Source organism: Bubalus bubalis, chromosome 17 (genome assembly GCF_019923935.1).
Source record: "Bubalus bubalis isolate 160015118507 breed Murrah chromosome 17, NDDB_SH_1, whole genome shotgun sequence".
NCBI lineage: Eukaryota > Metazoa > Chordata > Mammalia > Artiodactyla > Bovidae > Bubalus > Bubalus bubalis.
Genome location: NC_059173.1, coordinates 42,487,731 through 42,509,767, shown reverse-complemented (window position 1 = coordinate 42,509,767; position 22,037 = coordinate 42,487,731). Strand labels below are relative to the sequence as shown.

The following is a 22,037-nucleotide window of genomic DNA, read 5'->3' as shown; positions in this document are numbered from 1 at the left end:
AGTACCTATTAAAAGTACTATAACCAGAATGTACCTTAAAGACATCTTCTCTATAAAATGATAAACTTATTATTGACAATAACTTGCAGCTCAAATTGGTTTTCAGTTTCAAAGCATGTTAGAAACAATGACAATTTCCAGAAAGAATATGCAGAAATTAACTGGAACCTTGAAAGTTCAGAACACTTTATGTGAATGGCGTAACTTCCTTAATAACCTCCATGTAGGCAATGAAAGACAACAAGCAATTCATCTCTTAGCTTTGAGGAGAAAGCTTAGGTTCACATCCCTACATCTTTGATCCACATGTTCCAGTGTGCTGTCCAATGGGAAGGCCATCACGTGCACTGGTGACTCTGCAGCTTAGGGAGGTAGATGTCATAAGGAAAAACCGACAGAAGCCTACCCGGTCAGGTCAGTATATCAACTCGTACCTTCTAAACACCAAGAAATGACAGCCATAAAATCTGGATCTTGGTAGGACCTGAACTGTAGACCAGCTAAACAGTTTACATTTGAGATTTCCTGTAGTCTTCTTATTAGGATGTTAAAGATACTGGGACATATGGAGTGATCAGGAAATGACTGATACAGAAAATTTAAAGGCCATTAAAAAAAAACTAAAATATAATACATATATACATGTATTCAGAATCACACTGCTGCTGCTAAGTCGCTTCAGTCATGTCTGACTCCAAAGACGGCAGCCCACCAGGCTCCTCTGTCCCTGGGATTCTCCAGGCAAGAATACTGGAGTGGGTTGTCATTTCCTTCTCTAATGCATGCATGCATGCTAAGTCGCTCCAGTCCTGTCCAACTCTCTGAATTACAAAATGCTTTTCTAACACAAGGTCCTTAGCTTGCTCATTTCCCAGGTAACAGGGCTAGCTCATTTATTTATTCATCAAAATCAACATACCCCCTTTGAAAACAGGTCTCCTAAATTTCTCCACTGATAGCACTCAACTGTGTGACCTTAAGAAAATTATAGATGCTCTCTGGACTAAAAGTGTGTGATTCTAAGATGTAGAGAAACCAAGAGTTTGAATCTCACATTGTCTATGGCTCCAATAGCAAGACCAAAGAAGGTTCCACATAATCCATACTTCCCTTCAAGCAGCCTGGCTTGACAGCCATGAATTTTTAAATTATTTTTTAAATGACCACAGTAGAAGATCACACAAAGTATTTGATATCCTTTAATTTGCTCAAGTCTTCCAGAATATAATCTGTCCTCATTAAGCCTCTAGAACACATTTAAGCAGCCAGTAGAGATGGTTTTTTCCTCCTGCTTTTTAAAGATAATGATAAAAATGTTTTACATGCCTATGGGTGAAAATAACTGCCAAGTAACTGATACTCGTAAATATACATTAAACACTCCTGTTATTTTTAAATACATATAAAATGTCATTCTAAGAATGACTATATATGGCAGTCACTGATTGATGCTTTGGCACCAGAACAGTTTCACAGCTAGCTGTCAAGCAAACACCAATTACTTTAATTGACCTTTCCAAAAAGTTCTCAATCCATAGCAGCAAGGGATAAATGCCTTCAAAACTGAAGCAGCATTGGGTACTGTGAACAAAAATAACTTTGCATCATTTTTAGGGATAAGAAAGTAGAAAATAATACTTAAGATACTCTGTATTTAAAAATTACATTATGACACAAAACAGAAAACAAGAAAACCATGGAAGTTCATAGGAAAATACAGCAGAAATACCATCTCCCTCCCCAAAGCTAAAATACAGCAGAAATACCCCAAAAAGCTGAGAGGTTGTTCTCTTTGGTGAGGCTAGGGTTGATCTAGGGTTGATCTACTTTCTTTTATATATCTATTCAGTTTTATAACGGCAGAAAAACCTACATAACTTAAATAGCTGACCAAACTTAGAAGGTGTCCCTTCACTCTAAATACTATTGAGATTAAAGTCACAAAGATCATGACACCAAAGCAAGAAGACACTGCGACAGAACAGAATTTTGTGAACACTCGAGCAGATTATACTCTGATACAAAACTCACCAGAGACCCTCCTCCTTAAAACCTACAATAACAAAGAATGTACAGTAACAGTCATTTCGGCTCACATTATCGCACAGCTGAAACCTGGTGCAAATAACCCCCACTTATTATAGAACCTCAAACACTTATTCTCTACCACGCCAACACTCTCGAAGTCTCCCCAGCCCACGTGTACACTTTCGGGACAGAAAGGATGGATTTAATTGTCCCTCTTCGAGAACCTTACTTAGAGTCTGTACTCGTAGGGGAGTATGAACCCGAGTCGCTGACCGGATCTTCAGGATCATAATCCTGATCTTCTTGTGAAGAAGGGTCTCCAGGGAGTCCCTCTGGGCTCCGAACCGAACCGCATGACGGCAGAGACGCCATCAGCAGGGATGCCGCTGCTAAAAGCAGAGTAATTCAAACCCCGCATCTACAGCTTGCCGGCGCCGCCATGTTGCCTCCTCTCGGGAAGCGACCGGGGCCACGTGACCACCAATCCTCAGCTGCAATTGGTGGCAGCTCAGGTTGCCAGGGAGACGGGGAAGCTTCTTGGAGAGAACTGAGACCCACTGAAAGGAGCCAATGAACTAAAATTTCTAGGACATCCGGGAAGAATGGAAGAAGCTAAAACTTAACCACTTACGCTCCCCGAAAGACACTCATTTGGAGCAGCTTAACGTGTTAAAACTAGTGGAGGCCCACTGGGTTTGTTTTTTTTTTTTTTTCCTTGCAGTTTGCACTTTGTTGCTACGCCGAAAGCTGTCCAAACCTTAGATGGGCTCCGCCTGGGTTTCCCTAGAGTAAAGGAAACTGCCTTCTACCTCTCTGTACGTGCTTGGAATGGACGCTTTTAAGCAATGCCATGTAGGTGTTAATGTAAATACGCGCCATTATTTCTTTGGTTTTCTTATTGTTTCACAGAAGTAAATATTTTCACAGTTCTTCTAAGCAGATGTTATAGAGGTGCTTCAAATTGGTGCCAATATTGTGAAATCAACTGCGTGTTCATTTTCTAGCTGAAAATTTTATAATTTGATGAAGTGTTCTCATCACTGAAGTCGGAAGTGTACACAGGTAGAATTTACCTGTCTTTTGCGAATACTTGCACCAACTATTTTTGGGATGTACAAAATAATAGCATTTATTTAGATTCGGCCATTGCTCTAATTACTTGTTCTATTCATGGGTATATGAATATACATGAACTAAATTTCTCTATACTAAAATAAGGAAACTGAAGCTTAGAGAGGTGTTATTCATCTTGTTTATGGTCACACGGGTAGCAGGAAACAAAGCCAACAAGAGCGAAGTCATTAACCAGTAGATTATATTTACTCCTCAGCACCCAGTAATTCAGCTATTCAGTTCAGTTCAGTCGCTGAGTCGTGTCCGACTCTTTGTGACCCCATGAATCGCTGCAAGCCAGGCCTCCCTGTCCATCACCAACTCCCAGAGTTTACCCAAACTCATGTCCATTGAGTCGGTGATACCATCCAGCCATCTCATCCTCTGTCGTCCCCTTCTCCTCCTGCCCCCACTCCCTCCCAGCATCAGGGTCTTTTCCATTAGAGATGAGTAATTCAGTATTAGAGATCTATTCTAAGAAAATAAGAGCTGCAAATAAAATTTATAAAACTTATAAAAATAAAAAGCTGAAAGCAAGCTTAATGTTCAGCAAAAGGGTAAAAGTTAAATGTCTTTATATATAAAGTATGATCAATACTATGATGTTAATAGAAATGTTTTCAAAAGCAATGCATGGGAAAATGTTCCTATTATAGCCATTAATTTTTTTTTAAAGATCTTAATGTTATTTTATGATCTCAATGGATGAGGGCTGGGGATTCAACTTAAACTATATGGGTAGATGGTAGAGACTGAAAGATGAATGTGCAAATTATAACATATAGTGTACTGTGATAAATACAGAGTTCTAATGGAATACCCAAAGGAAGACAAACTTGGGACATGTAGGGCCACAGCAGATTTCTTAGAGGAAGGCTTAACTTATCTTGTCATTACAGAATATTATGTTCCAAACAGTGAAGAGTAGTGAAAGATGAGTCATCCCATAGCCCAGAGAAATATATGCATATATATTGCCCAAAAGAACCTGGGCAGTAGCCATTAAATATTTAAACTTTCAAGCTGCAATGTAGTTTCATTTGTCACATTAAATTATGTATATTTGAATATCCTAAGTTTAATGGTTTTAGGGTTAGGGTTAGACGCTTACTCCTTGGAAGGAAAGTTATGACCAACCTAGATAGCATATTCAAAAGCAGAGACATTACTTTGCCAACAAAGGTTCGTCTAGTCAAGGCTATGGTTTTTCCTGTGGTCATGTATGGATGTGAGAGTTGGACTGTGAAGAAGGCTGAGCGCCGAAGAATTGATGCTTTTGAACTGTGTGGAGAAGACTCTTGAGAGTCCCTTGGACTGCAAGGAGATCCAACCAGTCCATTCTCAAGGAGATCAGCCCTGGGATTTCTTTGGAAGGAATGATGCTAAAGCTGAAACTCCAGTACTTTGGCCACCTCATGCGAAGAGTTGACTCATTGGAAAAGACTCTGATGCTGGGAGGGATTGGGGGCAGGAGGAGAAGGGGACGACAGAGGATGAGATGGCTGGATGGCATCACTAACTCGATGGACGTGAGTCTCAGTGAACTCCAGGAGTTGGTGATGGACAGGGAGGCCTGGTGTGCTGCGATTCATGGGGTCGCAAAGAGTTGGACACGACTGAGCGACTGATCTGATCTGATCTGAATGGTTTTATTTGTATTGATTTCTAAATTTGCTTTTTAATAATTGTTAACTAGCTATTGAATTTTGTTTTGCAGTTTATTTGTATTAATTTATAAAATTGTTTTTATCTTATGAAAGAGCTGTAAAACACAGAGCTTATACCTGCTTATTTTAAATTATAGTAAAGTTTGTCATCCCTGGAAATCTGTTAAGTCTTTCCTGAAAAGAGAAGTCCACATACCACAAATATTAGAAAACAGGAGACTAGTTCATAAAGGGATAAATGGGTAAAGGGATGATGACAGAAAGAGATGGCACCTAAGGAACAGATGGAGAGATATGACCTTGCTCAACACCTCGTCTCTGAAGCTGGTACCCAGAGGAGGGTGCAGGTGTGGATGCTCACTTGCCAGTGGCACTCAGGAGGCTAAGGCAGTCTCCACATGATGGTGTTTATTTTCTCTAGTAGTTAGAAGACAATCTTGCCAGGTAAAAGTGATGGGGAAAGTAATGGAGTCAGAAGCCTCAAGAGAGTGGAGTCAGGAAAGAAAAGAAACATATTTCCATCAATATTGAGTACCCCCCACCCAAATAAAGGTGTATTACTTTTAAAATTAGAGATACTATTAAAAGGTGGAACTGCTATAATAGTTATACTATGTTTCATCTTAAAACATACATATTCTCACCAAAATCCCTAAGATTTCATTCTAAAATTAAAATGCTTTCAGTGCCTCTTTAATAAAGTTAGACTTTCCTCATTTTAAAAGCACCTTATTGGAAGTTTAAAAAAAAAAAGACATTTTAAATTTTAACAAAGGTGCTAGTGGTAAAGAACCCACCTACTAATGCAGGAGACGTAAGAGACACAGGTTCGATCCCCGGGTTGGGAAGATACCCTGGAGGAGGAAATGGCAACCCACTTCAGTATTCTTGCCTGGAGAATCCCATGGACAGAGGACGTGGCAGGCTATAGTCCATAGGTTGCAAAGAGTCAGACACGACTGAAGTCCCTTAGCATGCATGCACACATTTTCTACTATAAATAACACTTCATTTTTTTCTATAAGCATCTGATAATTTCATACCCTGCTCATAAGTCGCAATGCCACCCCATTAAACAGAGAATAAAATCCAAATTGTGAAGTCTCTAAAAACAATACCTTCCAATTCTACAAATAACTGAGCACTAATACGGAATTAGAGACTTTATTTCCTATTATACATTAATCAAGTTAATCAAACTGTCAAACTTAAGTAATCGACACATCTTACCTGAGATGCTTGTTAAACATACAGCTTTAGGATCCTACCCCACTTGAACAAGATCAGGATCTCCAGGGGAGGAGCCTGAAAAGCTCTGTTTTGAAAAGTAGCCCTAGTGATCCTCAGGTTAAAGGCAAACTTGGGAAAAACTGCCCTTAGCCTTCCTTTGGTTCTATGCTTCCTACCTACAGGCCCACTGACCATCTCCTAAACAGGAACCCATTCCCACCTCCTAGTTTTGAGCCTGGCAGGCAGAACTCTCCCTGCCTTAGAAACAATCATGGGTTTAATCTTGAGTGAAAAATCTCTCCACACTTTACTTTTCCTACCTGTGAGTTAGGATATCGGTACCTATTTCACAGGACTGTTGAATCCAATGAGTCAATGCATGTAAAATACCTAACACACAAAGTGTCAAATTTTTTTAAACTCTTCTGTAGATCATTTACTCATGCAGATCTCTCACTATGGAATGCTGCTTATCCAAAACACTACATTTTCCTTCAAGACCCAATTTCGAGTTGTACTTTTTGCAAGAAGTCTCCCCAGGCTCTTTTCCTACCTTAGTAAGAATTCCTCTTTCCACCTTCCCCTTATAACATATCACATAAAGTTCTGTTATAATTAACTGCCAGTCTGCCTAGTATCTAAATTATTTAGGAATGCATCTATATTTGCTACCAAATGACAATTCCTAGAAGACATGACTTTTTTTTTTCAGTCTTCTATCTTACATAAGGTTGTACCAGGGCAAGAAGTGCCATATAAAAGTATATCTTTAGGAAAAGTTCTTTCACACTAGATAAGTATCTGAGTTATGTCAACTTAATTTCCATAAGTTTAATGAACAAAATTCTTTCCCCTCCCCAGAAAAAGTTTTCCTTTTGCCTGATCTTTCACAGAAGAAGAAATAATAGCAATCCTTTAAAATTCTTATTTAAAATTTCAGGGTAATCTGATTTCCAGATTTCTAACTTTATATATCATATTTAATTTAATTATATTTATAAAATATCATATTTAAATTAATATTTGATACCATTAGATGTATTGGAGAGGATGAAGAACGGAAAAGAATAAAATGTCATTTTCAAGGACTTTGTAAGAATACTGACTTTGCAGGAAGACTCAAAAGATTTAGGTTCTTTTTTTTTTTTTTTTTTGGCTGCACTTGGAGGCTTGCCTGGTCTCAGTTTCCTGACCAGGGGCTGAACTCTGGGCCACAGAAGTGAAGCCCAAAATCCTAACCAGTAGGTCACAGGGAACTCCCAGGCCTGTGTATATTCTTATTTTCTGTTCCACTACAAATAGCCAGCCATCTTCTGAGGCCCAAATATGTTTAGTTTAATACATATGAGACATCAGATCCTTATTCCATTGATTACCATCTCAACTAGGCAAACAATACAATACTGACATAAAATACACCAGATAAGACCATAATTAAATATTTAGTATCTTTAGCAGGTTCAAGAGCTCTTTCCTAAATAGTAATATAAGCTAGCAATGAGAACTAAATGAAAATAGGGTCACAGGAGGTCATGTCCATTAAAAAAAATTTAATTGCAAGATAAAAACTCATGTAACAGAGGTTTATTAGGAACTAATTAATATTGCCTTAATTGTGAAGATGGAAATAGTAATTCATGAACTATGTAGTAATACTGACAACCACAGTCATTTTAAAATCATGAATAATTAACTGGTAGACTCGGCAAAAGAGCATTTTAAAACCTGAGACTACATAATGTGGAATTTTTCAAATTTGGGATAGATTCATAATACATAACATTTCAGCAGTCTCATGTTTATAGAACTGCATTATGATTGAAAATTTCACTTTCCTGTATAAAAACTGAACTACCTATAAGAATGCATGGAATTTGTTCTAAGATCATGCATACTGCATCTGAACAATAATGGAATATAGATGAGAATCTAGAAGTGAGCATAAAGGTAACTAAAGTAGATGGCACAAAGCTGAACCCAAAACCCAGTTCACTTACTCCTACTATTCTCATTTCATATTTTCATTTACAAATTCTAACAAATGTGGTGAACTGTTCTACTGCCATAGATCAGTAGCTGACAATCAAAACAGGAATACACAGCAGCAAAAATTCTTAATGCCTGACAATCTGCTGATGAAGAAAAAAGTAGGAAACACATGAGATTTACAAAAACCATAGCTTCTAAATGAGCGTCAAGTACCCTCAGTAATATCTTTAAAAAGTCGCTGTCAAACACTACAATAATTTAATAACAACTATGAAAATGCTTGATAATCATAAGCGCCATGCATTCCCCAGTTAGAGGAGCCAGGTTCTCATCCTGATTCTGGGACTAATAACCAATTGACTGTGGACACAATCAGTTTCTTCATCTGAAGACAGCAATGATAATCCCTGCCAACTATACAGGGTTGCTAAGAACTAAATGAGATAACCTTTGCAATTTAATGTCTTACATGTTAGGAAATAGAGCAGTGTGTGATATATACTGTATTTTCAAAGAGCTTTGATCTTACTGATTCTAGTTTTTACTTTTTGAATTTAAGAGGATATTTTATTCATCAGGATTATTATCTAATGGGACATCCTTTCCCCCTGAGAGTTCTGGATAGTTGAAGTATTTTAAAGATGCTTATTTTGCTGTTGCCAATTTAGGTCATCAAACATTTTCAGAGATTCACATTTAGCTCACTTCCTTTGAAGCATCAAAATGCTGGCACTCTAGCCTGGACCAGAATAATACATTAGCCTTTAGGCTTTGGGCAAAAGTCACTTAGCTGAATTTTCTCAGAGTGTTTAGAAATAGGTATCCTTTTGTGTTTTGTTTTAATTTCTTAGGGATTAGTTGTAAACAGAATCCTTTTTATTTCATAGAACTTTCATTTTATAGAGCATTTAAATATCACCTGAAGTTTACCCACCGTTCTGTAAGGTGGATATATTACAGAATGAACAGGAAAGTATAGACTGGTTGTCTTGCCAAGTCCCACAACTATGTAGTATGTAACAGAATAGGACTCCAAGGGAATGAGTAAATTGCAGTAACCTTGTGCACACATTTTTAAAAAATCTGCAAAGTTTGAGTGCTAATATTATTTGGGTACTTCCTATAATCAAGATTGACACAAATATTTATTGATTTATTTAAGTAAAATACCTGAGAAATGCAATAATGAAGCTTTGAGTCCCCGACTCAAACAACCTGTATGTAACTTTTTATCAAAAAACAGAATAGCTGAATACTTTTTGCCGAGCTATTGTTTCATTTTAATACTGACATATTTTGAAGCTAACACCTCATGCAGAGAAAAATTTGGCACTTTGCTTCAGTCTTTGTTTGGCTGAAGTATCTTTTTCAAAAGCATAGCAATTTAATGCTTTACATTTTGAAAACCATATTTACAATGAAAAATATACAAGTAATTAAAAAATAAACACTCAGAAGAATCATCCTTTAAGATGTAAAAATAGAATAGTCTTCTATTTTCTCTTGTCTATAAAATTTCTATGGCTCATGGCTACTGGTTTCTTTAATGCAACTGCTCAAATTTTGTGGCTATCTTACAAGGGATGTTTTAAAGGAAAAACATAAAAATTTTGTACAACTGATATAAAAATGTAGGCCATGCACTGGTCTAGAGCTTGAGAACTGTGATGATAAATGAGTGTAATTTAAAGGTTATCTGACTTCTCTAATTTCTATTATATTATGTCTCAACAAATCTTTGCATATACTAGCAAAAGACATTTGATTATACATAAACTTGTGTGAAAATCTATCTTCATTAAATGAAATAGAAACATCTATAGATGTCTGAAATTTTTAAATAAATATGTTTGAAAACAAAAATAATGTATTGCAAAAGCAGAAAGATTTTCAGAGAATGTTAAAAATAGAGAATTATTAGCCATCATATTGACAAAGACACAGTTTCAGATCCCATTGGTTCCTATAGCATGTGGGAGCAGTTATTTGTAATTCAGATCAAGTAGCTTTTCATATACGGAGCAGGTTTATTCCAGAAACACTCCACTACTTACTTCTGAAATACTCATCTCAGTTTTGATGGCTATAGTTTAAACATGCTCTTTTGTCCCGGTTCATTCAGACAGGTTTGTGCTTTGGATCCGAAAGCCTGTAGTGTTAGTCAGTTTGGAATTTTTTGGCACCTGACATTTAAAACATGAAGGAATTCTGTTGCATCAGAGTTTTAAGCATTTAAAACAAACAGTTGTCCTGACTTTATCAAAGTCATGCTGTGAATGAATTTCTAGTTAATACTTGGGGAGCTTATTCCTGGACTGTAATTTTATCAAATGCAGAGAGAATTGTCTTTGGGAATTTAGCAGAATCCCCTTTTAGTTTCTCATTTGATAATATTTTATTGTTTATGGCAGGGGCTCTCCAGGGGGAAGAAGAGAAGAAAACCAACTGTGGAAAATTGCAGGTTTCAGAAGACAGTTTTAAAATCGAAGAGACCCGATTTCTTCCTTGCACGATGTCTTTCTTCTTTACTCACACTTCTAACAGAACAGGATTTCTACAGCTCATATGGTTTTGTACAAAGACTTAAAAGGGTCACATGAAATGTTTGCAGATGAGAGAACTCACATAAGCCTCCCCCTGACAGTTACTTACTAAGCGCCACTTAAACTTTCTTCCTACAAATGTATTCAAGAGATACTTTTGATATATTTCTAAAAGAGTTTTCCCCACATTATGTCTTACCAAGTCCAGGCTTTCCTAGAACTAAAGCAGCATTAGCTGCCTGGCCTTTCAACCATTCCCTCTTAATCTTAGAATGGAAAGAGAATTTGCTCTCCATGTGAATTCTTACTTTTCTTCCATAAACCGCTTACCGTTACCATGGGATTTAATGTTTGTTAGTCCATTTTATGTAAAGTTTAAGGTTGGACAAAGTAAATGACTACATTAGCAGTTTACCGGCAAGTTGGGATTCTCACCCTTCTGAGACGAACTCACGTTTCTTTTGTGCAGTTATGTGTGTGGACGCGCATCCGTGAATCTATGTGGGTGTGTGGTGGTGGCACGTAGAATTTAGAATTGTTAAAAAGTAGCTCCTTCTAATTCAGATCACAACCAAAATCCAAACAAAACTCTCAGCTCTTTTTTTTTTTTTTAATTCTGGAGAAAGTTTAGAGGTGTTGAAAGAACAGCTTGGCTTTTCCCCCTCGTGTATAGTAAGAAAGTGATGTATTTTGCAGTGAAGTGGATAACCAGGTCCCGCGCGGAGGTAGACTCCCCGCGACCAAATCGGGTGAATCCGGGGCACCCGATTCTGGAAGGGGTGGAGGCTAGGACTCAACTCCCATCCGGAGGACCGCACGGAGAAGAATCCCAAAAGACGTTCCCGGCAAGACCCCGGAAGGAAAGGTCGCCCCTCCCCTCGCCATCCTCCCCGGGAACGAAGGGAGGTCTTTCGCCGAATACCCCGGCCCAGCACTGACCTGTGTAAGAGGACTCGCTGCACAGAGTCCAGGTCCTCCAGGCTGTGGGCGGCAGGTTTGGGGATGCTGGCCCTGCCCACCTGAAACATGCCCACTGCAAACAATCGCTGCAAAGGCGCACAGCAGGTATTAGGCGCAGGGGTCGGCGAGGTCTCTCCCGGGGCGCTCGAGGCGCCGCCTGCCTGGGGCACGGCTCGGGCCGCCGCCGGGAAACCGAGAGCTGAAGGAAAAGGCTGCCCGCTTCCGTTGCGAAAGAACCTGGGACTGAAGGGCTGAGGTGTTAGCGAGCGCTCTCCCTCTCCTTCGCCCTCGGGCCAAGCTGCGCGGATCTCGGAAACCCCAGGGCCCGCGGCCGGACCGCCCCTGCGCCGGAGGACCCGGGCAGATGGGCGCTCTGTCGGCCGCCACCCTACCTGGGGCTGACCAAGTCCGGGGCGCCCCGCTTCCCCGTCTGGACCCCTCGCCCCTCCCGCTTGATCGAGCTCTCAGCAGGGTCCCGAGCGCCCGCGGCTAGCCGTCGAGCGTCTCCAGCCTCGCGCCCGAAGCTGCGCTCTTTCGCCGCCTAGTGCTCTTCAGCCTTCCTTCTCGGATCGCAAGGCTGTCCCAGGCGAGGGACACCCGTGTCCACGCACCGCCCCCAAGAAGCTACCACAGAAGCAGCTTGCAGGGCCAAGAACAGGAAGAGTAGAGGGGCCGCTGAGGGGCTCGGAGGCCTGAGCTGCTCCGAGGGAGGCCAGAAAATGAGTAAGGGAAGCGAGTTGGGTAACCGTTATTGGTGGGAGTTTACATTCTGACTAAAAAGACCAGTTACATTCATTCATCCAGGTCATCGTATACGTTATTACTTGACATGTGCCAAACTGAATTTTAGTCTTTGGAGATACAACGATAAATAAAAAATAGTGGCTGCCCTGCCTAGTATAGACCCTTTATTCTCTTTTTGGAGTCCATTTGCTTTAAAAATACACTTGACATTAGAATATAGTGTCTAGGAGAAAATCTAAATGACCTTGGGCATGTAATGACTTTTAAAATATAACACCAAAAAGCAATCTATGAGAGAAATAATTGATAAAGTGGACTTCATTAAAATTAAAAACTCCTCTGCAAAGATGCTGTCAAGATAATGAGGAAAAAAAGGCCAACACTGGGAGAAAATGTTTGCAAAAGACATCTGAAAAAAGATTGTTGTTCAAAATATACAAAGAACTCTTAAAACTCAACATAAGAAAAGAAACAAACTGATTTTTAAAGATGGGCAAAAGACCTGAACAGACACCTCACCAAAGAAGAAATTTAGTTGTCAAGCAAGGTATGAAAAGATGTTCCACATTATATGCCATTGTGTATATTAGGAGCTCTGTCACCTCCAACTCTTTGTGACCCCATGGACTGTAGCTCACCAGGCTGTTCTGTCCGTGGAATTCTCCAGGCAAGAATGCTGGAGTGGGTTGCCATTTCATTCCCCAGGGGATCTTCCCAACCCAGGGATGGAACCCTGGTTTCCCACATTGCAGGCAGACTCTTTACCATCTGAGCCACCAGGGAAGTCCTAATTAGGGAACTGCAAATTAACACAATGAGATAGGGCTACACATCTGTTGGAATGTCTAAAATCCAAACACTGGCAACACTATGCCGGTGAGGATGTGGAGCAACATGAGTGTGTGTTCACTGCTTATGGGAATACAAAATGGTACAGCCACTTTGGAAAAATACTTCAGCAGTTTCATACAGAATTAAACCTACTTTTACCACACAACCCAGCAGTCACATTCCTTGGTATTTACCAAATGAGTTGAAAACTTGTTCACACAAAAACTTGGAACAAGGATGTTTATAGAAACCTTATTCATAATTGCCAACACTGGGAAGCAACCAAGATGTTCTTCAGTAGGTGAAAGGAAAAACAAACAGGGTACATCCAGACAATGGAATAATATCTAGTGTGAAAAATAAATGAGCTGTCAAGCCATGAAAAGACATAGAGGAAGCCTAAGTGAGAGAAGCTAGTCTGAAAAGGCAAAATACATTATGATTCCAACATATGGCATTCTGGAAAAGGCAAAATTATGGAGACTGTAAAAAGATTGGTGACTGCCTGAGGAGGGAATAAATAGGCAGAGCACAGAAGATTTTTAGGGCAGTGAAAAGTATTCTGCACAATATTATAATTGTGGATAAATGGAGAACACGCTGAAAAATGTAGTTTGAGTTGAAAGATACTACTGATTGCAGATTACAGATATAAAGAGTAATAGATTAATTTTAAGATGTAGAATTATTAAATGGGGCTTAGCTTTTCATTGTAGGATTTCCAAATGTCATTATCTGCAGGATTTTTCTGTTGGGTCAGTGTCTTGAATCCCAGCTGCCAGTGTTTTGGCAGCCAAGTGAATGAAGAGGTGAATAATGAAGATCTCATCTCTTAACATATGTTGACTTTTACTTAATCCTTCTGTTTTGAGTAAGGTACCTTAGTTCTGCCCTACACTCTGCCTAGTGGCCTTGAGTCCAAGAGTTTCAAGAATCTGAAAATGTTCATATCTTTTAATTCAGAAATTAATCCCAAGGAAATGATAAAAAATGAAGATCATAATGTTCATCATACTATGTTACCACAGCAAATATATTAAAAGTATAAATATCCAAAATTAGTGTAACTTAAATAGGTTAAAGTCTATTCATACAGTGAACTAATGTGTATGTATTAAAATGAAATTTAAATAGAATGGTTAATGACATTCAGTTAGGAAATTGAATGCATATTCACCAAATCTTAAAAATGGTTACATCTGGAATTAGAATTGAGTGACTATTATCTTCTCCTTTATGCTTTCTGTACTTTTTTCAGAATGTAAAATAGCAAATATATATTACTTTTAGAATCGATGTATTCAACTATAAATATATAAAAAGGATAATTTGAAATTGGCATTCTGCAAGTGAAAATTTTCTATTATTATGTTTTTTAGACTTCCATTCTCAGATATACATGTCATTTTGAAACACTGTATCATTTAAGGATACATGGTAACCTACTTTTTAAAGAAATGTCATTATAAATCTTTTATATACCAAAGTTATTTTGTAACTATTTTGGGTAATTACTATTTCACTTTAAGTTTTTACTAATTAATCTTTTGTTTGAAAGGGTTAGATAACTTTTCCTTCCAATTTTAAATTTTGTGAAAAGCCTATGATGTTATAGATCACTATTCAGTTGTGTTTTCATTATAAGTCTGGATTTTACATGTGTAATATTTTCTTAAAGTGAGCTATATCTAGAGCTATTTGTTTGCCCTTTGAAGCAAAAAGCCTTCTCTGGCTGATAGCAGAAGAGGGAGTTAGAGAGATTGGCATGAGAAGAAAATACAGGACTTCACCAATTTGGAGATGGAGAGGGCTATATGAGAAAGGCCTCTAAAAGCAGAAAGTGGTCCATGCCTGCCTGCCTGCAAAGAAATGGAGATTTCTACAACTACAGAAAACTAAATCCTGCCAACAACCTGAACCAAATTGGGAGAGGGTTTTTCCTCAGATCCTGCAGATACAATCTTTTTTTTTTTTTTTTTTTTTTTTTTATTTTATTTTTAAACTTTACATAACTGTATTAGATCTGCCAAATATCAAAATGAATCCGCCACAGGTTTACATGTGTTCCCCATCCTGAACCCTCCTCCCTCCTCCCTCCCCATTCCATCCCTCTGGGTCGTCCCAGTGCACCAGCCCCAAGCATCCAGTATCGTGCATCGAACCTGGACTGGCAACTCATTTCATACATGATATTTTACATGTTTCAATGCCATTCTCCCAAATCTTCCCACCCTCTCCCTCTCCCACAGAGTCCATAAGACTGTTCTATACATCAGTGTCTCTTTTGCTGTCTCGTACACAGGGTTATTGTTACCATCTTTCTAAATTCCATATATATGCGTTAGTATACTGTATTGGTGTTTTTCTTTCTGGCTTACTTCACTCTGTATAATAGGCTCCAGTTTCATCCACCTCATTAGAACTGATTCAAATGTATTCTTTTTAATGGCTGAGTAATACTCCATTGTGTATATGTACCACAGCTTTCTTATCCATTCATCTGCTGATGGACATCTAGGTTGCTTCCATGTCCTGGCTATTATAAACAGTGCTGCGATGAACATTGGGGTACTCGTGTCTCTTTCCCTTCTGGTTTTTTCAGTGTGTATGCCCAGCAGTGGGATTGCTGGATCATAAGGCATGTCTATTTCCAGTTTTTTAAGGAATCTCCACACTGTTCTCCATAGTGGCTGTACTAGTTTGCATTCCCACCAACAGTGTAAGAGGGTTCCCTTTTCTCCACACCCTCTCCAGCATTTATTACTTGTAGACTTTTGGATCGCAGCCATTCTGACTGGCGTGAAATGGTACCTCATAGTGGTTTTGATTCTGCAGATACAATCTTAGCCCCGCTGAAACTGATTTTGCCTTTGTGAGACCCTAAGTAGAGAATCTAGTGGAGCCCTCCTGGACTTGTGACCTGTGGGTATGGTGAGCTAATAAGTGGGTGTTGTTTAAGGCCACTAAGTTTGTGGTATTTTTTATGCAGGAACTATTTGCATAATAGAAAACTAATACAGAGTGTTTTTAAGATTGGTTATGGGAAATTGTTTATGGAACAACTAGTCCCGTGGGTGGGAATATCTCTAAGCTGTGCTTGGCAGCTCTGAGGCAGGCATGGTTTCCAAGACACCACGCTCTATGGCATTCACTGGTGCCTCTTCCATCTCACAAACTCCCTCAGGCACCTAATAACTTCAAAGGTCCAAAAGACCATCATGCAGGGCAGAGATTGTTTTATCCAGTACAGCTTCTGAGGTCAGAATGAGGACAAGCAGACTTTTCTAATACCGAAGTAGATTTATACTTTATACCACAAGTTGGGTTCCTTGAGAAACTGCCTCTGAGATGAGATGGAGGTCTCCATGTAGGAGATTTATAGGGAAGTGTTCTTAGAATCAACAACCATAGGGAGAGTGAAGGGAGCAGGACTGGGCAGAGTGAAAAGCTGAACTGTTATACCACCTCAACAAAAGCCTCAGCTTATTCCATGGGCTTGATGTGAGACAGTGTCCTGAGTTGAGGCAAAAGGGAAAAAACCTTTGTATCCTGGTATCAGTTCAACCTAGAAAAGAGGTGTCATGTTGGACACAGTGACTCTCTTCAGCTGAGGACAGTTCCTCAAGCGAGATGCAACTGAAAGGCTCACCTGTTGACATTCCCAGTGGGATCAGGAAGGGGTGCCTCCATCCTAAAAGGGGCAGAGAGGGTGCAGAGAGGAGAGGAATTGGAGCAGTGCACCATAGCATTTAGCGCAATATAAAAAAGACTCACCATAGTGATGAGGCTCTTGAACATTGAGGGAGTTTATCAACAGAGCTTTCAGGACCTGGCAAGGATGCTGCACAGTGGAATTCAACACTGAACAGAAAAGTAAAGTGGATTGTGAGTGTCTGGAGAATTTCCAAACTCCTTCCTTCTCTAACATGCCTGGTTGCTTCAGTTGTTCATGCCAGCCCTGCTCTCCCCTGGCAGTTCTGAGGTGGTGACTGTGTGGATACTCTGCCTAAGGAAAAAGATAACAACGTGGGTGAAAGCATGGAGTGGAGTCTTAGTAATTGACTGCCTTTGACATATCAGACATGATTTTGTCTTTCTACATCCCAGAACAATACATATATAGGATGTCTAGAGTTTTAAAAATTACAGAAGCATCTTGATCTACTCTTTACTCTCTACCTAGAGAGATAAGCTTTCTTCAGTCTTCTTTCAGTTTCTCATCATTTAGGAGGATCTTTTAGTCTAAAGATAGATTGAAGTTATTATTAATAATCTGAAGAGTTTTGTTTGCTGAGTAAGGTGCTTCTTTATGAAAAATTTGAGGGACCACTATTGCATCAGAAAATAGAGCCAAAAACAGACTTCAAAATCCTTGACCACAGAAGACACCAGAATGATGCGTTCCTCAGCAGGAGAAATTTGGAATAAGTGAGAGGACTGAGGAAGAGAAATAGGACTTCTGAGTACACACTGGCCCATGTAACATAGGTAATAAGTGTTTTGTACTATCTGAACCTTAAATATGTTTATGATTGAATTCAGGTAAGATTGTGTTCTTTCTGCCAATGATCTGTACCTGTTTTTACACTCTTCCAGACACTGCGGGAGCTCGATGACAAGGTTATAACAATTTAACACTTCTGACTTTTTGTCATGCACATCATTCATTTAACAACAAATTATATATACATAGGGTTTCCCTTGTGGCTCAGATGGTGAAGATTCCATCTGCAATGCGGGAGTTCTCAGTTTGATCCCTGGGTTGGGAAGATCCCCTCAAGAAGGGAAAGGCCTAGAGAATTCCATGGACCGTATAGTCCATGGGGTCGCAAAGAGTTGGACACGACTGAGCATCTTTCACTATATATACATATAGCTGATTCACGTTGTTGTACAGTAGAAACTAATACAGCATTGTAAAGCAATTCCTGTGTTATCATTAAGAATGCTTCTAAAACCCTCTATCACTTGGTTCCTGTTCCATCTTCCTAACCAGTGTGGGGGTGGGGGGTGGGGATCTTGTTTGGTTTTAAGCCTCCCATAAGACCAGGGGTCCTGGTCACTTTCTCAGGAATTGGCTCTTAACTCTGGCCCTCCAGGCTCTGCCCTGTCTCAGTCTCTTCCCACTTCTGTTCCACTGGCATTTAACAGGAGTACTTACACCCTGTTAATCTGATTCTCTACTGATACACCTTTGCCATTTCCCAGGTCACTGAACCGACATTCCGGCTTTTTCATCCTGATATTTATTAAATGTGTGAAGTGATGGATAGATAGGATGACAGACAGGTAGGTGGATCAAGTTTTATTTGCCCAGATCTGAATCCTTTCTGAATGTAAATCCTTAGAACAAAATAGGGAAGGGCTGTTCCACCAACTCCTCTCCCTGCCATGTAACCACTTCTTCAGAAGAGCTGCAGTCAACTGAGTGGCATTGAGACCTCTGGTGACACCCCTAAATTTTTGAGTTGGAAGATACAACTCAGTCATAGAATACAGGAATGTGTTTTGAACACTCTCTTGGATTCTGTGTGATTGTGTCAACTGCTGACAGTGGTATAGTTTAATAATGGATTGTATCAACTGTCATTGAACCTTTGAGGGCATCACACAGATAAAAGTGAGGTGAGCCACACACTTGTGTGGGATTTGGGAGTAGACAGTTCAGTTCAGTTCAGTCGCTCAGTTGTGTCCGACTCTTTGCGACCCCATGAATCGCAGCATGCCAGGCCTCCCTGTCCATCACCAACTCCTGGAGTTTACTCAGACTCATGTCCATCAAGTAGACAGAAGTGCTACAAAACCTCTCTGCCTTTTTCAGTACCTTTTAGTTTGTCATGACCCAAATATAAATAATGACATAATGCAGTGGTTAAAACAGAGATGATGTGTCCACATAAATGAGAGTTAAGGAAGTGAGATGAAACCTGAAAGGAAATAAGGCAATGGCTGCATAGAATATCAGTGTACTGACCTCAGTGGGCTAAATGGAATTTAGAACACTTAAACAGATGTTTTCTGTAAGGGAAAGACAGAATGATTTATTTAAGATTATTACACCTGGCTCATATTTATTTGGGGGGACATATATGAATGAGGACATACAGACATGATACATAATCTGTTTTATCATTCAAAAAGTCTACATGATATTTTTCCAGTGATATGAAGGGATAAAGTGATGAGGGGGGTAGGCTACTTAAAAGATGTAAAGAATAGTATTAAAAACATAAAACAAAAACTCTCTGGGAAGAGGACTGTGAATAGTAGGGGCCTCCAAAACTGAAGAAGGTAGGGCTGGACAGGTTTAACAATTTATAAATAAGGAAAGCAGATATGGACAGTGACATCTTTATACTTGAAAATATCACTTGTCACTAAGCTATTTTGGGAATTCTAGTTATTATGGGATAAACTATAAGATCTTAATAACTATATGCGTGGATAAAAATAAGGCATATTTAATTTCAATAATGGAAAAGACATGAGAAATTAATCCACATTTAGATGTATCCCTGTGTATCAGTTACACACAGAGCCAGGAGAGGGACCTGAGAGTCAGTTAAGATATAATCTCAATGTGTATAGTGTAGAAATTCAAGATTTTAAGCAAAGTGATGATCTTGGATACAAGATTAAGGCTATTATCAACCTTAGGTCAAAGACATGGCATTTGTACAGCAGCATTCCACATACAGTTTTTGATGATATCCTATGTTTAAATCATAAGGAAATCAGAAAATGCTTCCAAAGAAGAACTTTAAATGATCCTAAAGATGGGTAAGTTGAAAGTCCATAAGGGATTAGAATCACAGTCTGGAAAGAAAGACCAGGAAATGTGATTTATTGTCTTGTTTTCTAGCTTAGGTGGTAAAGAGTCCACCTGTAATGTGGGAGACACCAGTTCGATTCCTGGGTTGGGAAGATCCCCTGGAGAAGGGATAGGCTACCCACTCCAGTATTCTTGCCTGGAGAATTCCATGGACAGAGGAGCCTGGCGGACTATAGTCCATGGGGTCACAAAGAGTTGGACACAACTGTAGTTTTTCACTTTCAAATCTATAGAAAAGCTGGAAGATCAATGCAATGAATACTCATATGCTTTTTGCTTAGATTGAATCAATTTGCATTTTTCCACATAGCATATTGAAAAGCAGAGACATTACTTTGCCAACAAAGGTCCGTCTAGTCAAGGCTATGGTTTTTCCAGTGGTCATGTATGGATGTGAGAGTTGGACTGTGAAGAAAGCTGAGCGCTGAAGAATTGATGCTTTTGAACTGTGGTGTTGGAGAAGACTCTTTTGAGAGTCCCTTGGACTGCAAGATCCAACCAGTCTATTCTGAAGGAGATCAGCCCTGGGTGTTCTTTGGAAGGAATGATGCTAAAGCTGAAACTCCAGTACTTTGGCCACCTCATGGGAAGAATTGACTCATTGGAAAAGACTCTGATGCTGGGAGGGATTGGGGGCAGGAGGAGAAGGGATGAGATGGCTGGATGGCATCACTGATTCGATGGACATGAGTTTGAGTGAACTCCAGGAGATGGTGATGGACAGGGAGGCCTGGCATGCTGCAATTCGTGGGGTCGCAAAGAGTTGGACACGACTGAGCGACTGAACTGAACTGACATTCATACTCTGTTTTTCCAAATCATTTGAAAATAAATTGCAGACAGATGTTTTATTTCTAATACTTTAGGGCATTTTCTTTCATAACTGCAATATTATTATCACAATATTACTGATACACCAATGAGTATTATCTAATAAATGGGCCATATTCCAAATTTCCAGCTGTTCAATAATATTTCAGTAGCTTAAAAAAACAGAAGCCAATCAACAATTATTTGTTGCATTCAGTTGTCATGTCTCTTTAATATTTTATCTTGAACACACTATCAGTCTTTCTTGTGGGGGCCTTGACTTGACTTTTATGAAGAGTCCAAGTCAGTTATTTTGTAGAATGGTCCACAATTTGTGTTTATCTCATAGTCTCCTCATAATTGGTATCAGATCAAACATTTTGATATGAATACTACATAGGTGATATTGCTTTCAGTGCATGGCATTGGGAGGCATATAATGTCAATTTGCCTCAACTTTGGTGATGTAAAGTTTAAACATTTGGTTAAGGTGAAGCTTGTCAGATCTCTCCTCTATAAAAGTAAATATTATTCCTATTTATAATCAATGAACAATCTTTGGAGTGTTGTCAATGTTGTATTCCCCAATGACTTTTTAACCAGATGTTTCAGCATTCATTGATGATCCATATTTATTTTCTCATTCTTTCATTGCTCCTTCACTTACTAACTGGCACAACCACCCTTTTAAGGATTACTATGGTCTTGCAGGTTCTTTTTATATGTAATATGTTATAATCCTCTCTACAACTATTCTCTTTGATGCTCAAATTGTTCTAGCTCCTGTGTTCCTTAGAATATCTTCATCAGTTTTTAAGGATTCCCTGTTTTCTGACATAATAGGATATGCCAGACCCACCTGTACCTTCCTTGCTCCAAACTTATAATCAGCCATTTGTCAAAGGAATCTTCCTTTTTTTTAAGTGTGGAATAATATTTAGACACTTAGATCTAGATGCTGGTTCTCTTATGCTTCTGTACATCTTGTGAATGATGCAGTAACTGCCCTTTGCTCTGGATGGTCTTTACAAAGATGTTTGTGTAGTTAGTGAATAGTCGTAGAAGATATGCCTTCTCCAGAGCCAAGGACAGGTTTGTTTCCTGTCCAGTATAGTAAAGATAATGTCTTTCTCTGGGGCAAATGCCAGACAGCCTTCGCATTCTATAAGATTCGGATTACCTAAGTTCAGTGTCCATCTGTAATAGAACCCCCTGCATGTCCCGATACCACCTGGTTCCTTTCACATTGCCCTTGGATATTGGGGCTGGGGAGCTGGCACAAATGGTGAC

General features: G+C 39.3%; 1 protein-coding gene across 5 annotated transcripts in view; it reads right to left on the bottom strand.

The window, feature by feature from the left end:
- Nucleotides 1-12,075, bottom strand: part of INTU (inturned planar cell polarity protein) — a 97,486-nt gene extending 85,411 nt beyond the window's left edge. For 2 of the 5 annotated variants that reach the window (XM_044930412.2, XM_044930411.2), the window contains exon 1: nt 2,258-2,557. In XM_044930412.2, coding sequence (XP_044786347.2) covers nt 2,258-2,400 — 143 coding nt within the window. In that variant the 5' untranslated portion in view covers nt 2,401-2,557. Of the gene's footprint in view, nt 1-2,257; nt 2,559-11,509 lie in introns of those variants that run through there. The other 3 variants (XM_044930410.2, XM_044930409.2, XM_006067296.4) reach the window with 3 other exon arrangements.
- Between the last annotated feature and the right edge of the window lie 9,962 nt (nt 12,076-22,037).